General features: G+C 46.0%; 1 protein-coding gene and 1 long non-coding RNA gene across 8 annotated transcripts in view; one reads left to right on the forward strand and one right to left on the reverse strand.

The window, feature by feature from the left end:
• ZEB2 (zinc finger E-box binding homeobox 2) overlaps positions 1-13424 on the reverse strand; it is a 128927-nt gene extending 115503 nt beyond the window's left edge. For 5 of the 7 annotated variants that reach the window (XM_064484751.1, XM_064484752.1, XM_064484749.1 and 2 more), the window contains exons 1-2: positions 13288-13424; positions 10621-10762 (exon numbers count right to left, since the gene is read on the reverse strand). In XM_064484751.1, the coding sequence (XP_064340821.1) occupies positions 10621-10693 (73 nt within the window). In that variant the 5' untranslated portion in view covers positions 10694-10762; positions 13288-13424. Of the gene's footprint in view, positions 1-10620; positions 10763-11646; positions 11889-13287 lie in introns of those variants that run through there. The other 2 variants (XM_064484747.1, XM_064484750.1) reach the window with 2 other exon arrangements.
• Positions 12690-15136, forward strand: LOC135321127 (uncharacterized). Its single transcript, XR_010380570.1, has 3 exons — positions 12690-12826; positions 13308-13458; positions 13563-15136. It is a non-coding gene; the product is annotated as an uncharacterized LOC135321127 (long non-coding RNA).
• The last annotated feature ends 2495 nt before the right edge of the window (positions 15137-17631 follow it).

Genomic DNA, 17631 nt, shown 5'->3' on the forward strand with positions numbered 1-17631 from the left:
AGGTAGTGTTTATCACCAGTCAGGAGTACCTTTCTTTCCTAGAGCTCATTATAAAAAGAAATACAAAACAATACAGAAAGAACAAAAATCACTATATTGTCATATTAGCAACATTAAAGAAGAATCCATTATACTGTTTTATGTTAGAATATGTTTTGCCTTTTTGTCACAGGAAATCACTAATGCCAATTACCTGTTCCCAAAAGAATGCAATCATTTACCTCTGTCACCTGAGATTACTTTAAAATGTTTCTACTTTATCTACTTTAAAAATACACCTTCATAATTTGCTCTTGAGATAAAGTTTGGCAAACTGACCAGTTCTGGGTTTATTGTCTGCTTGAAAAAATATCTTCATTTAAATGGGACTTCAAAATTTTTCACTTTAAAATACTGAAGTTCAGAATTAGGTCTTCTCCAGTTTAGAGTGTGTGTGTGGGTTTTAGTTGAAATAACACACAGCAACCAAGAAAAATGAAGAACGACTAAAAATGGATTACATATAATAGAACATGACATTTAATCCCATAGACTATGGGGAAAATTATCTGTAGTTTTAATTTTATAGTAATGTTTCAAAAATAAAACAAGAAAGAAAGGCAACTTGAATATGTACGCCAACATGTGTGTACTGTCTTTTAATTCTAACAACAACTTCAAATCTTATCCCCTCAACTCAGCTCAGTAAGAGAACTAAATTTGTAAAAACAAAACCAAACAAAACAAAACCAGGAATCATTATGATGATTACATCCCCCAGTTGAAAAATGAAAGCAAAGTTCAATCATCAGATCCTTCTCAAATGCGTCCTCCCCTCCCATCCCTTCTGTGCCCCTGCGGCTTGCTCTTCCAAAGTCTGGTGTTCAGAAGCCCAGAATAATTTCTAACCAAGACCACAGCCTCCACTGTAATGGACATGGCTTTATTCACTCTCAGACTTCCTTGGGTCACAAACACACAACATCTGATGAGACATTGATCATCCTCCTTCCCTTTTCTCTTTTCAGTCTCCAACTTTCCTGTCAGGAGCCTGAAAAAATATGCGCAGTTACTGTTGCTGAGGGGAGACAAAGTTTAACTTCTGGGTTGGCGATCGGAGAATAATTCATGAGCAGATTTCTAGCAAATGATATGATTTGCTAAATTTTGGTCTTTGATTTATATTTATGTACTCCTGCTACTGGTAAGGTTTTGCCAACCTCAATTAGATCATGAATGAGATCATTTTAATTCAGCCCCCAAACTGTGACCTGACCATGGTCTGAAAGTGTTCAAAAAGTAATTTTAAGCCTCCCTTTGATTTGAAAAGGAATACTGCATGCTTGGTCGTTCATACAAATAACATAAAACTTAATTATTGAATGATTTGGCAGAGGACCTTCCTGCCAAACAACAGTCAATGCCAGCTACTGTGATGCGGGCGCTGCCCGGCCCCCGAGCGCACAGTCCCCTGTATACAGCATTTGTTCATTGTGTCTCAGGGCAAGATGCTTTCAAATAGGATTCACGGATCTGGGAGGCTGGGTGCCACGCGAAGGGGGTACCATATTTATAACTCCAGTTAAAAAATGCTGTCTCACCTAGAAGGGAAGTAGATCTGCGCTGTCAAATCACCAGGAGGCTGTGACAAAGGGAGCTTGCAGCCTGACACACGGTGTAACAACATAGCAAACACCTTTAATTCTGTCATGTCTCATACCCTTTACTTTCTCACACGTTTGTGGCTGCTCAAACGTCGACACCTACACTCTTTTTCGAAACTAAATAAGGCAATCTTATTTAAGCCCCAATGCAACACCTGAAAAGTTATTCTTGTGCCCAGCAAAAAATAACCATTAACTCCTTCCTCTTATAAATGCCTCTCTTGCTTGCTCTGAAATGTCTCAAGTTGGGAACAGCCTGCCTAAGGCCCCTGACTCTTGAGGCTAGCAGGACCTCCCAAGTTCCTAAAGATAGGAAACACTTCCCCCTTGAAAAGATGCGAGGGCTGTGATAATGTCACTGTCCAAGCTGGCCTCTTACAGCTTTTCCAGCTGAAGCCCCTTGCTTTGTCGCAAACTTCTGGTGTCTTTTATAGTAAGGAGAGAGGCCCCAGCTGCTCCATTCCCTCTAGCTACCGTAGTCTAATATTTTAAAAGCTGGAAATGAAAATAGCTTTTCTAAAGATATTTCCTGGAATTTTTAATGTGCTGCCTTGATTCCTTTCTTTCTTTCTTTCTTTCCCTTTTTTTCCCCTTGCCAATTATAAACCACCATTTGGAGGGCTTATGAGCAATGTAAGTCCACCTCATCTAATTAAACCACATTGTTTTAAAAGCTTGAACAGTTTTCATGTCTACAAGACTTGTCTGAATAATAAACTGCTAGAGCCAGAATTCTGAGTGTCTTTGGAGAGCCAGGATTTTATCTGCTGAGTGCAAAGGGCCAGGCACTCAAAGAGTTAAAGAGTGTTCCTGCATTGCTGGGTAGGTTAATATCGCAGCTGCCTGGTAAAGCATTATCCCGGTACCTCACTTAACAAAAGCCTCCTTTTGCAAACAGACTCCCACTTTCCCCCCAAGTGTCCAAAGGTGTTTACTGAAGTAAATCTGCCTAAATCCTTCATTGCTTGGGTCATGGGGGTGGACAGGAGGGGTGGAAGGTGTAGGGATAATCTCTTTTTGTAAATTCTGTAAATCTTCTGGGAAAAAGAAAAAAAAAATCAGGAATCTGTGTCACATGCTCTTGCACAACTTCTAATATCTCTGCTAGTTTTGCTCCTATAAGTGAAATCTGTCCCAATGGCTACCGCAAAGGCCCCCGTTTCCAATTATTCACTCTGCTGTCTGAAGCGGCTGCACCTCCAAAGTTGAGTGTGTGTGTGCATGTGTGTGTGTGTGCGTGTGTGTGCGCGCGCCCACATTATATGCTTAATCTAATTGTTGAAGAAAAGCTGTTGGTATCTTAAAAGTGGTTTCAGAAAGGAAAAAAAAAAAACAAGACAGTTTAGGAGCAAGATAATGCAGCTGAAAAGTTGTCACGAGAGGTTTCTGCTCTTGTTGTGGTCTCATTCCAATACCATTAACTGCATGTTACTTTTGCATGTTGAAAATGGAGGCAAATAACACAGTAAAACCTGACAGGTCCGCCTGCAAGGGTTTAAACAGTTCCCAGCAAGAAGGAGCCCTTTAGGCATAAACTTTCTCTCCCAAGAGAACGTGAATACCACCAACCCCTCCCCTACAAATCTTGAAGCATCCAGTTTGAGATACAAAAAGGCTGTCATCTCACAAATGTTAAACATACTAAAAAAATCTGAAAAAAAAGTATGAAGAAGGTGTGAAAAACGTGGCACTTTACAGCCCTCAAAGCTTTTTAAAATAGAACAACTTTTCCCCCTAAAATTCTTTTCAGAGAATATATATTTTTTTTCCTTTTTGGCTCATTTGAGAGTTTCTTTCTTGGCTTTTTTCCCCTTTCATTTGAAAATATGAATTATCATAAAAAGTCAGGGGGAAAAAATGGAAAAGTCTTTTCCAGTTTTCCTGAAGCTTTATCAGTGCGTTCAGGCTGGGTGTGAGCACGCCTCCCTGTTGCTCGGGGCCAGACACCCATCCCTGAAACCGGACCACGGTCTCGGGAGCCTCTAGCCCTTCTCCCCTCCTGAGTCCCCTCCAGCTTGCTCCGCCCTGCCCCCCCCCCCAGGGCCCACACCTCCCGCAGCTGAAGGTAAACAGTAAGAGCCAAATAATGGGCGGCACTCCAGAGTAGGAAGTCCACACACCTGACCCAAGTCTCACAGGCTTCTGGGGGAGAATCTGATCCTTTCCCTGACACTTTCTACCTCAAGTGTTGAGCGGGTGGCCATGAATAGTACAGACATGCCATCTTGTAACACTATAAGCCTGTCAGGAGGGACAGGGCCTGGTTGGGCATCAACTATATAAGGCTGGTAACCAGGGAAAGCCCGACAAACAGCCACAAACACCTAAGTTATTTCACTCAGCTACTATCCTCTGCCTCTCTCTCTCCCTCTCTCCCTCTCTCTCTCCCTCTCTCCCTCTTTCTTTTCATCTTGGCTTTCTGTGGCAGAATGCAAATGGAGCCTGCCGGCGGTGAAAGGGCTGAATTGTGATTAAGAAGAAGAAGAGCTCCTTTCTTTGTTCTCCCCTCAGGGGATGTTTACTGGGAGAGACACAGCGGATCAGATATGAAAGGCATTCAGGTCAGCATTGATGTGAGCGAAAGTGAAATCATACCTAAGGCATTCAAAAGACCGCCGTGTCAGGGGTTCAGCTAACGGCACAGCTACTGTGTGTGTCTTCCCGGAGAGGCAAAAATCTTTTCACAGACGGGCGATTTTTTTTTCCTCCCTAATTCCCTTCAAAATTATAAAAGTCCTCCCCCCCCACCGTTTACCTCCCACCAGATGCCACAAGAGTTAGTATTTTCTCTCCTTTATGGACCACACGCGGGATCAGACCAACTTCTAATAACTGTATTACCTAAATGAACCAGCCAGGCACCATCTGAGCTGTGAGCCTTTTTTTTTTTAAAGCAGGTGTATTCATGTGTGCTACATATATGCATAATATGAAGGGGAGAACTGCGTGAAGCAAAAAGCCAAAACACACACGCGTGGATGGGTTTTCCTCACACCTCCCTCAGAGGAAACACAAGACACACACACACGGTATAAAGACAGTACAGAACACCTTAAAACGAAATTCTTTATTTACTTTGTAACTGGGAGTTACACTTTTCCCGAGAGCTCTCACTCTGACACTACTGTCACCCAAGATAAAGGTATTTGGCACATGCAGCTATAAAGGTGAAGACTTCCACACAGTCCACTGATTATTCGTGCTTGCCTTTTCAAAAAGGCTTGATGAAGAAATACTTGGATCTTACTTTTTAAAAGTTTACACTCCCCACAGCCCAAATAGTCATTCAATAGATTTTTCCAAGTGGTAAACCCATGCGGTTGGCATAAACAGAGCTATGTAAATATATACAAAATTCACAAATCACAGCAAACATACAAATAATGAGGAGGTGCCTAGATGTTTCAAGGCTTAAAAATGAAAAGGAAAATCACATTTCATCTTCTGATTGCTGAAGAAAGAAAAGAAATAGGGAGGGGGAACAGAGCTATATTTATTGGTTTTAAATCATCCTTCCCTCTGCTCTGAATTATTTTTTCAACCTTCACGTCTTGGCTAAAAAGCATATTTGGGCTTATGTTAACATCTGCTTTTGTGGTGACATTTAATTCTGTATATTTTCAACTAGTGTTTCTGCATCACAGATTTCCCCCCTTTATCTCTCTGCTCTAAAAAGACAACCAAAGAGCAATCAAAAAGGTGTCTGACTTGGCCATTCAGACAATTGCCCCCTTGTGGGAATGCGGGAATGAATGGTACAGTGGACACCCCAGCACCATTGACGTTATAAACATGTAAATGAAACACATTAGGGCAGACAATCAATTGTCTGTGAGCATTGCAAACCTGCACTCCCTCTCTCTGTGACAGGCACAAAATAGTGTCTACCTTGGGAAGCCACGGGGCTGGAGAGGAAAAGGACAAAGAGTTCTCTTTCACACAGAAGAAAATGCACCTTAAAAGCCTTGGAAGAATGCAGATGACAAAAACCGTTGTAAGGAAAAGAATCTCCCACATCTTGGAATAAACGCGGCACTGCTTAGAGAGCTAGCAACACCCTCCCTGCCTACCTTCAGGGTAGACACACATTTTTTTCCCAGGAAAGATTCTTAACACGGCATTAGGGTCTTTGATAACCTCTTGGAATTCTCTTTACTTTGAGTAAATTAAGCAAGCAGGAAAGGAAACATCTGAAACATACGACATAGCAATTTGGTAGGGAACGTTAATCTTGGCTTTATTCATATTTGGAAATAAATGCTTAAAGGCGAGAATTTATCTTTATGTGGCAACAGAGAAATAACGTAAAGTTTAAAATCCTTAGCCCACCCTCACCCCTGGTGGACAGTCACGCTATGGGTACCAGCAGGCTGGTGGCTCTGCTACGAAGGAAGGCATGTTTCTACCACAATTGACTTAGTTTTTCCAAACCGAAATAAAACAAATATAGATCAGTCTAGATACATAGCCCCCAGCCTCCTGTGTGTGCAGCGTGACAAAACTTGCAGAAGCTCTCTACAGAGAGAAAAGGATGGAGATGAATATCTTTGGAGTGCCCTTCGAGCTGGTACCTGTCACACAAACTGCCTCTGAGTGCTTTGAGAGGCAGCAAAAAAGCCTCCTTATAACCTCATCAACTTTATAAGAAAGCTACTGGCAAAAGATTTCCACACTTGCAAGGATCACCAAGTCTGAACCAGCTGCAGTCCAAAGGAAACTTCCCTGTCTCAGAGTGTACTGAGGGGCTCTGACTCACGGCTGCCCCATCCCAACTTCACCTCTCAGAGAGGAAAACCAGGATCTACCTCCTTAAGAAGGGGTTGCTTGCATTTCTTTTCCTTTCAATTTAAGCATCTCTGAGATGGGACCCACTTCTCTGTCCTCCATTGCCCCTAAGCATCACCACCAGCACTTCCACTCCCTTTCAGGAAGTGGTTAAGGGAGTGAGGGCTTATCTTAAACAGGGATCATCATTTCTGCTCATCTGATTGTTTCTGCTCTAGGATCCAAAGCCCTGAAAACATCCAACTTTATCCCTTTTCTTTCCCACTGAAAATCAGAGACCAAAGGCAAACGTTTATAAAAAAAATTCTCCCCCATTCCACTGTACAATGCCTACCCCTTCAGCTGAAACTTTGAAGAAAAATCAAATGTAACTTTTATTTCGTCCTTCCTTTTTCTTTTCCCCACCACTCCTAATTCAGTTTTCATTTAAAAGACAACTTCATTCCCTTTTTGAAACAAGCAGTTTCCAGGTTTGATTTTAGTGAAAATGTGCATGTGTCTGTGTAATTTTTCAGAGGCTGATGCTGGAAGGCAGTGGGCTGGGGAGGCAGGCCCCTCTTCCCAGTCTCTGCAGGAGGCAGGAGAGTAGCCCGATCACCCCGGGAGCCAATGCCCGAAATCAGGAGCTAAAGCAACAAACTTTGCAAGTTACACCCGGGCTGCGCCAGTGGCAGGCAGCAGCCGGGCATCTCCGGCTCCCAAGTGCTCATTTCTGCCTCGAAGGCTGTGTGCAGATAGTGGGGGTATAATCAGGGGAATGAAAAGGGGGGGTGGGTTTTCCCCCTCCTCTCCAGCTTCAGTGAAAGTATTACAAAGTGAGTCAGGCGACTGAAGATCATCTGACTGAACTTTCTTGAAACCGACACACATTCTTGTCTTCGGGCAACTTGCTTTTTGCCTCCTTCCCCCTCACCCCTCTCCCCCTGTCCTCCTGCACATCTCATTTTCTGGGAAGAGACTTCATCCCTTCCATGTGGGGGAAAGGAGACTGTCCGCTGTGGATTAACTTGGCCCTGGCACTGTCTTTGCCAGGCATCTTGCTAGCCTGAGAATCTTGAATTTTAGATTGTTGTTTCTTTCTTTGTACATTTGTTTTCCTCAAACTGCCTCTTTCTCCTTTGGTTTTTAATAGCTGTATACAGCATTGTCTTCTCACCCATGTTCTTGACCAGCCTTTCCAACACACACATACTGCTTTACACGTTTTATCTCCTCATCACCTTAGTCTGTATATATACTGCTGACTTCATTAAAATTATATAAAGTGCCATTCTAGTTTCCTGGATGACCATCTCTCTCTCTCTTTCTCTCTCTTTTTCCCATGTAGCTTCTACTTCTACGATTAGTATTCCCATTATCCCTTTCCAGGAATTTCTATATGATTTTTGATAAGCATCATCATATTTAGTGTTATCAGCAAAGACACAAGCTCAAAAGTGACATCTTTTCCATGAATCCAGGAAAGAAGAAAAATCCACTCAGTTCAGATAAATCCCAGCAGTTCCCAAAGGGAAAGGCATTGGATATGTGCTTGATGAGAAAGAAAATGAAAAAGAGGGGGGATAAGGAAAAACTCTTCTACCTGCTTCTCAAAACCAGGACACTGCTCAGTCAGATTAAACTCAAAGCCAAACACTGACAAGTAACCAATTCACAGCATGTTTTCCCACAGATTATTGGGAAATAATTATTGCTGTTCAGTGTGCAGGGACTGGGCTAAATGCCTTTAAAATGTGCAATTCAACTTTCCACTTCCGAGTGTTGAGGCTTCTCCCAAGTTAGTGGCTGAGCGGAGGGGAAATGGTGTCCATGGCTGAGCACCTCCCTGGCACTCCAGTCCACCTGCGAAGCCCCCAGCCAGCCTCCCTCTCTGCCATCCTCCGCCCTGGGGCTCCCAGGAAGCCTGGAGCTCTCTGTTTCCCCAGACCTGGGCTCTGGCCTGACCTCACTGCTGGGGCCAGGCTGGTCAACGGTGGCAGAATCCCGGAGGGGGTTGGAGGAGGCAGACAAGAAGAAACAAATATTTTAAATAGTCTCTCCTGCAAAAGGACACTTCTGGGAACCTTGCTTTAAATCTCATTCTCTTTTCTCTCAAAAAATAACTGTTTAACATAAGGAGAAAAAAAAAAACCACCTCCTTGACACAAAGCTTTTGTTATCCAGTTGATCAGCAACGTGCTTTAGATACTTGTAAGAGGGGGGAAAAAGCCCCACAACAGACATTGATTTTAGAAAATCAATAACCAACATTTAATAAAAGGAACAGAGGAAACACAAGAGAGGAGAGGGGGACATTAGGTGTAATTTTAGTGTCTACTAAATTACCCAGAGATGGGGAAGGGGAGGTCTCCAGTGTAAGGACCACCTTAAATAATGCCAGACAGTAGAGTGAAGAAAAAATTAAATTAAGAGGGAGAGAGGGAGAGAGAGAGGGAGAGGAAGAGAGAGAGAGAGAGAGACTTAAAAAGAGGCAGCCTGACTGGATCTTGGGGAAGCAGCTCGGGATATATTATTGTACTTGTTTTTTGTAATACTAAGCCAAGCAAATAGATCAAAGGCAGCACAAAGGGAAAAGGCAGGATAACATAACGAACAGTTTCTGACTAAAATTCCTCTATCACTCCCCCATATGGCTCGACACCTCCACCACAACAAGCAAAAGACACACACACACACACACACACACACACACACACACACACACACGAAACCTAGAGAGAGAGAGAGAGAGAGAGACGGAGAGAGAGGGACAGAGAGAAGCATCATTTGTCTCTAATCAAAATTCCCTCGTCTTTGTGTTTCTCTCCCTCCAGCACCCCTCACTGCGCCCCCAGCTGCCCCCTCCCCGCGCCGCGCAGTTCAGGGGCAGGCCGGGGGCGCGCACAATTGTCTTCTCTAGAGGAAAGTTGCTCCAAGTGGGCCCCGGCGGTCCCCCGGAGGCGCGGGCTGGGCTTGCGGGAGGCCGGAGGCCGGGCCGGCGCCGCGTCCCCGCGTCCAGTTCAGGAGCGTCAGCGCGGCCCCGCGCCGGGTGATCAGGCTGAGAGCGAGGGGAGCGAGAAGTTTCCTTTCCCAGTCTTAGCTGGCGCTAGTTCGCTTGTTTGTTTTGGGGGGTTGGTTTTTCTTTTTAAACTCAGTATCCTCCGCAGCTCCCCCCAACACCCTCTCTGGTCCCCAGCTCTCTCCCCTCCCCCAGGCGCCTTCTGCGCTCTTGCCAATCACTTTTCTCTTTTATTCCCACGATTTTGTTCGGGGGTAATACCTAGGGGGTCTCTCTCTCTCTCCTTCTCGCTCTCTTCCTCTCTCTCCCTCTCTCACTCTTATCCTTCTCTGACTCTTTCCAAGATGGACCTACTAAACTGTCACCCGTTTGATCTCCCATCCGCTCTGTGTGTCCCCCTCGCACCCCCGTCTCCTTCCTCCTTCCTGACTCAGCCTGGATAACGGGCTCCTCCTGACCATGTCGAAACTGCCCAGAAAAGTCTCCCTGCGCTCTTCGACTCCGCCAGCCCCCGGCGTGGGGCCAGAACCCGCTGGAAAGGAACCACCCCCCCCCGAGTCCGCACGGACCCCGCTGGACCCCGCGCGGGGCCAGCCGAGTCCCTCCCACCCCCGGGTCTGGGCGCGCCGGGCCGGGCCCCGCTGCCCGCGGACCGTTACTTGGCGGCGTACGGAGAGGCGGCTAGGCGACTCCGGCAAGAAACTTTAAGCCTTGCGGAGGCACAGCCCGGGGCCCCCTCTCCCGCCCTCTAGGTCCCTCTGCCACCCCCGCCCCCGCCCCGGGATCCTGCGCGACCTGGCGCCCGGGCCCCCGCCCTGCCCTCGCCGGACGCTCCCGCAGCCTGGCCGGGGAGCCGGCGGGCCGGGCGCTCGCGGAGCGGGAGGCGGAGGCGTAGGGAGGGCGGAGGCGGGGGCGCAGGGGGCGGCGGGGGTGGGGGCGCGGGGCCCCGGCCGGACCCCAGCGCTAGGAGCCCCCCGGCGCCCGACGCTCACTTTGCCCGGCACTTCCCCAACTCCCCCCTGTCCAGTCGCCGCGCGCGCCGGGCTCCGGCGCCGGCCGCGGAGGGAGGCTCGCCCGCGAGCCCTGGGCGCCGCCGCCGCCGCCGCCTCGGTTCCTTTTCCCTTTCTCCCTCCTTCTCCCCGGGTTTGGAGCCGCGGAGTGGCCCGGAAAAGTTTGGTTCGGCCCGTTTCTTACCGTTTTTCCTCCTGGGATTGGCTTGTTTGCGCCTCTTGCACCGGGGGCCATCCGCCATGATCGGCTGCTTCATTGATAAGAGCGGATCAGATGGCAGTTCGCATGGACTCGGCGCCCTGCTTCGGCAGCACGCAGGCTCGATCTAGCAACCAAACACAGCGACAATGTGGGCATCGCCCGCGCCCATTGAAACGCGCGCGGGCCGCCCAGGGGAGCCGGGCCAGGGCTCCGGCGAGCACCCATCCGCGCCCCCCAACGCCAAAGCGAAACTTCGGCGGCCCCCTCCCCGCCCCCCACCCCCAGCCTTGGCCCCGAGGCGCTTTGTGTTTGTTACTGTTTTGTGTGTTGCACCCGCGAGGGGATCAGAGAGACAAGAATTACATCTTCAAAATGAGTCATAACTCCTGACCGTATGAGGGAATGCACACGGCGGTACAGTAAGGCTGCTTGACTCAGGGCTAGGCGGACCCTTTCCTCCGAAAAGTCCTCAGCCCGGCTCGGGAACTTGGGGTGAGGCGAGGCTTTCTTTAGCTCTCATCTTGTCTCACCCCCCAACCCATTCCCCAGAGGAAGCAAGCAAACAAACAAACAAACAACGCGAAACAACCCCCGGATGAAGCACACTCGGGCAAATTGATAATAGTAATTATAGGAAGCCCACTCGTCCCGCGCCCCCTCCCCTCCCCTTTCGGAGTTTATCGAGGCACTGTCTCTTCCTCCCCGCACACCCCCGCCCCCAAATTAAGATTTCCCGTTTTACGCCGCAATAAGAAATATAATTATAAGCCTCTTTGGACACTGTCCCTCTTCCCCCCACCCCCACCTTCGCCACTTTGACAATATTTACTTAAGTATTTCCCCCCACCTCACTCACACACATGCTCCCCCACACTGGTTCCCTTAAATAGTTCCAGTAGAAAATTGTTTTTTCCCCTCAAGAAAGGAAAGAGAAAGTCCAACCGCTACGGCAATACTTTTAAGCTCTGCTAAATGATCGTATCCTTTCTGGCTTCGAAACTTTTGTACCTAAAAATCGAGAGAGGCGCTGCATTTTTTCAGCTGAAACTGTCAAAACTTGGAGAAGGGGAACCTCGGAGGCAGGCAGGAGAGGAGGAGAATCCCGAAACTCTGTGGAGGTTGGGAAGATGCTGTGCCTCGAGGATTAGTTTAAACAGGGGGCTATAAAAGATGTAACAGATGCAAACTGTAACACAAGGGCCATTAACCCTTTCTCTGCCGAGCACACTCAGTCCCCACGCCCCGCACCTATTGTCTCCTGTGTTAGAAGCTTTGCGGAAAACCTGGAAAGTGAGTATCAGTTTCCACACATTTGCTGAGAGGGGTGGGGGGGGGGCAGAGAGAAGGGGAAGTGGATGATTTAGAAAGCACCTTGAATTTAACCTAGGCATAGTGGGAGAATTTTAATTTAAGTTTGACACATTTGGTCATTTCTTGGCTCTCCTATGGATTTGAAATTGTTGGGAAAAATCCTGAAATAAAGAAATGGTCACACAAGTGTCTGGGATGAAACAGCTGGCCTGTCTGTATTCCTGCTGAGACTTACACACGATTGCATATAAATACATGTTTAATAAAGTAAGCTGCTAGTTTTATGAGCATGTGTGTGTGTGAGGGAGAGACAGGGCATTTGTGCTGTAAACTTTATCTTTGCCTGTTATTTCTAACTCTGGAGTTAGTAATCTTGCCTTCATCATTATAGGGGGAGCATGTAAAATATATAAGTAGGTGAGAGATAAACACATTCACGTTAGCCGGGCTCACCACTGTTCCTGGGAACTCCTGCTATCTCTCTCGACTTTTCAGTGCCAAAGTATGGAATGGGATATTTGTGTGTATGTGTCTCCTGTTAAATCCACGTCTATATCACTTTGCCATTTGAAATGCAATTTCAAAACTTATCCTTAATTAAAACCCCTATCCTGACAGCAGTTTTCTTCCCAGCTGTAGTGACCCCCCCCCCCACTACTTCGGTAAACGACTCAAGTTCCATGAGGACTTTCACTTCTTTATTTATCATCACAGAAGTGAGGTGTTACTTCACATACATACACACACAAAGAATGAAATAAAGAAATGAAACTCGCTAAGCAGACGAAAACAGGCAACTTTCTGCTTAGAAAACAGCCTTCTCCGGTGGGAAAGGTTGGACTGCCATATCTAAGAGAAAGACTTGCTCCCGAATCTGGTAGGTTTGTATCCACCAAGTTTTGTAATTATTAACAGGTATTTGCCAAGTTTTAATTGCTGAATACAATGAATTGGAACTAGATGTGAAAATAGAGCAGAATCTCTCCCCTTGAAGAGTTTTAATTCCAACCATGTAGTTCTTAATAAAACTTTTCCTAGGCTGAGTAGCAAAAGGCACCTTTGGTTACCTGAATGGACAGGTACAGGGCAAATTATCCGGGGGAGGAAAAAATGAGAGAAAAGGATGGAGAGAAAGGGGGGATTTGAGAGAAATCGCAGTCACTCTTGGGAAAAGCTTGCCGTAAAGGAGCTAAACCCACCTGAAATTCCTACCCACAGACACTCCTTCTCACTTCAGACTCACATTCCCCACTTAAAAGGAGAAAATCATAAAAGGAGGGTGGGGGATGACCATGCCAAAAAGAAATAAAAAGAGAGAAAAGGGGGAAAAAAACCTACCTGCGAAGTCTTGTTTGTAGTTTTGGCCAGAAATGGTGAGAAGAAAAAGCATGAAGAAGCCGCGAAGTGTGGGGGAGAAAAAGGTGGAAGCGAAGAAACAGCTCCCGGAGCAAACTGTACAAAACCTCGCCAAGAGTGTCGGGAGGCAGGACCGTTATTCCTGCGGAGCAGGTTAGAACTGATCTCTTTCGGCCACTCCAGGAAACACAAACCTGGGGACGGACTGACGTGTTACGCCTCTTCTAATGACATTTTTTTCTTTTTCTTTTCTGTAGGAGAGAGAGAGACCCTGAAACACGCGCCACCTATCTTTGTGGGGAGGGATAATTGAAGCGCCCTGAGCGTGAGCATCATGTGAAAACGTGATCGCCAAGTTTCTCTCTGGGAAAGGATCTGGGATAGATTATACCTTGAAGTCTCCGCAAACGCTTTAGTGGAAGAAATGAAATTCCACCTCCCTCCCTTCCTCTCTCCCTCCCTCTCGCCTCCCTCCCTCCCTCCCTCCCTTCTCCACGCCCCCCCCCCCCCCCCGTCAAGCCTTTGGCATCATTATCCTCATCACTAAATCCTACAGAGTACAGGGCGGAAAACGGTGCACACCATTCACAGAACTGGAGAACTCTGAGGGGCGAAAGTTAAAGGGAAAGATCCCGGTTCCTCAATACAGATCGCCTCTTCTTATACAGATAGCTCTAATGGCCAGATTTGAAATGCACATTAAGTTGTGTGGATTTCTCAGCACCGCTTCTGGAACTAAAATTTTTGCCCTTTCTGTTATTATTATTGTTATTTTTCTTTTTAGATGCCAGAGCCAGAAAAAAAATGCTTCATGTGAACTGTATTTTAGGGTGTGTGTGTTGGGGTGTGTGTGTGTGTGTGATGAATTTCTGGATTGGATCCCAATACTGAAAAGCGATTTGGCATTTTTAAAAAGGGTCTCTAAGTAAATTAACATAGAGCACTGAGTTGACCGATCTCTGAATCTCTCTACATCTCACGGAGACCTCACTACAAAGTGAGGGAGTATGTGTAGGGAAGCAGGAGGAAAAGGAGAAAGGCCATAGAGGAACTTAGCAGGGAAGGAAGAACACGATATTAAACGGCATGGGGTCTAAGTTTTGGAGTTTATATTTTTTGATATTGCAATTAAAGTAAAATTAAAAAGAAAAGACTCCACCTTTGCTCTGAAGGGATTGGTTATGTAAATATGGAAGGGATTTCCTGGAGAATACAGCTTTCTACTGTATGGTTAATTAAATAATCACTCAAAAGCTTCCAACGTGACGCTTCTGTCGTAATCCAATCAGGTTACATAGGTCCTAAACAAGAAAGATATTTTCCACATCTGGAAGTCAGCAATTTAGCAAGTACTGCACATTATTAACCAATTCAGAGCCCACTTCCCAGGGGAATTTTTTTTGAAGTTTAAGTGTTCTTAACCAATGCTCTGCTGTTTTGTTAATCAAAAAGCTGGTTTACACTGCACATAATTGGAACTAATATAGAAGTAAATAAAGACAGCCAAATTTGAGGATGCTGAGCACAGGCATTTATCGGAAAAGGAAGAAATCTCTTAGCCTCCAATGGTTCAGGCTCAATTTCTTAAACAACTGTGAGGCTTTTTTTTTTTTTTTTTTTTTTTTTAAGAGTGAAAGTGCTTGAGAACCTCAGAGCACAAATAAACTTCCAGTCCCACAGCCTTTGGGCTTCCTTGCAAAGGTAAAGGTGGAGGTGTCAAGAAGTCTGAAGAACAGCCTTATGCCAATTTTTCGGCTTTAATATTGTTAATATGTTACAGCGCCCTGTTTTCAGTCTGATGAAATCTGAAATAAATAACACCCTGATCCAACACTAGACTTTAACTTATATTAAGATAAACTGCTTTGAACTGTGCTTTGAATGTGTGCCTAAAGCAAGACTTTGAATGCAAGAGTCACTGGCAATTGCACTCAGAGGAGGGAAAAGCCACCACATGGGTTGCCACATCCACACTCCCAGAGGTGCATGGCTTTGTATTTTGTATGTTTATTTTGGAGGGGGCGGGCAGTAGCCACCCAGCATGACCACAGCCAATTCTTACTTCAGAATGCAAGAAAGTAAATTTTCAGTTGGTTATAGACTCCCCTCTTTCCTACCTTGAGTATTTATTACAATGAAAGTAGTTGGGTAAATTAATCTTGTCCCCCATCCCATTGCAGATTAATTACCTATAGAGTAGCATTGAAGACCATCAGTCTAAAAATTAATAATAAAAAAATTAAAGTTTTCCAACATGGGTCAGGCACAATCTGAATTTTATGTTTTACATTTCTTTTTAATATTATTTATCTATATAAATATGACTTATCAAGTTCCACCTCTGTGATTTATTTCTATTATTAATTTCCTTTTTGCTTCCTCTTCCCACTTTCCTCCACGTTTTTATTTAAAAATTTCCAGCCCAGCTTTCTCTAGAAGCTTGGGTGTCTTGCCTCTGCCATTTCTAGGAAAAAGGTGCCTCTTGCATGGAGTGATTTCAGGCAAGACCCCACCTCAGGAGCCCAGGTAGCCACTGGGAGCTTAGAGCCCAGACACACACTCACTGGTAAAAATCTCAGGTAAGAGGATCCAATCGAATGGCTAACAAATCACTTGTCTTTATCATGTATATTAATGTCAGGATGCTTAGGATCTGAGTTTAAAAAAAAAAAAAAGAGAGAGAAAGAAGTATTTCCATTAAAAACACCTAATCATCTGATTACTCTGGGCTCAGTAATTGTTCAAGTGATAGGACGCAGCCCCAACACTTAGCACTGGGAGTTCCGACGTGCAAGTATTTGATCTGGGGTAAAAAGCAATCTTTCAGGTTTTCATCAAGGTGGTATATTTGGATGGTGGCACGGGAAGCGTCCCCGCGAGGGGTGAGCGCGCCAGTGCCCTCTGCCCTTGCCTGGCACGCCTCTGGCACTCCCCTCCCCATTTGACCGAGGGAGTTCCCACCAAAGCAGAGGCGGTGGGATCGGAGGAAGCCGGAATATAAATTTGTTCCGAACGCTCATTTAGTCCGAGGGCCAGGTCGGGGACAATGGGGATCGTGGGATCAGCGGGATGCAGGAGCGCAGGACGCAGGAAAAGTCGAGAGAGGACTAGGAGCTGCTAGCTTTCGGCTCCTCACATAGCAAAGCAAGTCCTGCAAATGAATCGCTCCTTCCCGGTCTTTCTTCCCCATTAATAATCCATTTCGAGATTAGCGCAGACCAAGGGGATTAAAACAACAGATACATGCAAATGTGAAATAATATTCAAATCTACATTGAAGGGCGAAAATAATTTTTAGGGATTCTTTGAGTAAAACAAACTGCCTCCCTCTGGATTCCCTCCACCCAGGCAACGTGTGAAGATGCACTTTTGTTTTCCAGTTCCCTCCAGCCAGGACTTGGTGCCTGTCCCCCCATTCACCTCTCAGTCTGTCAATTTCCTTAACTTTCACAGCCGCTTCCCCCATTCTCCCCTGCCCCCAGCTCCGTTTGCCGGCCCAGATGCCCGAAGAGATACAATGTTTCTGCCCTTGAACACACAGGCTGCAGAAGGAATTCGAATTTGGCCACAGCTAATGATTTTTTTAAAAAAGCAAATTCTGTTTATTTTGTACCATGTGGAGAAATTTTTTAAAAAAAGGAATCTATTCTCTTTTTGAAACGGAATTGATCTTTCATCTACAGGGATTATTCCTACCCTGTGTTGTTACGCAGGAGGTGGGCAACTTCTTTTAGAGTTGCAAGCAAAGGGTGATAAGGGGGACCCCTGGATTGGGGGTGTGTGGAGGGGGTGGGGGGCGGCAGGGGTCCAAGCCAAGCCAAACGGTTTTCTCACGTGCAAACTCGCAATCCAATCCATTCGGAGTTGAGCCGAGGATAGGAGGGGAAAGTCTATTAAAAAAAAAAAAATCAGGAGCATCTCTCTTAGAAGCCCTTTCAAACAAAATCAAAACAGGACCAGAGAATCTCAGACCGTCTCTAACATCCCTGCTGCGAGGCCCGCGGGCTCTGGAATCTCGCACGTCACCTGGCCCCAGCAGGGCGGCCAGCTGAGGGGTTTATTTTATTTTATTTTATTTTATTTTATTTTATTTTATTTTTTGAAGTTAAGGCTGAATCTCGGCTTCAGTGCTTTTTGCCAACCTCTCCACTGACAGGAACCAGCAAACTTCAGGACTCAAATGAGCGTCTTAATTTATTGATGCAAAACAGGTCTGCTTGTCGCCCCCATTTCTCGGCGCGCTCTGTCCCCCACGCCCCCAGCTTCGGTCCCTCCATTTGATCTCAGGGTAAGGCCCCGCCGCACAGGCGGAGAAGCACGTGGGGG

This window comes from Camelus dromedarius, chromosome 4 (genome assembly GCF_036321535.1).
Source record: "Camelus dromedarius isolate mCamDro1 chromosome 4, mCamDro1.pat, whole genome shotgun sequence".
NCBI classification, from domain to species: domain Eukaryota; kingdom Metazoa; phylum Chordata; class Mammalia; order Artiodactyla; family Camelidae; genus Camelus; species Camelus dromedarius.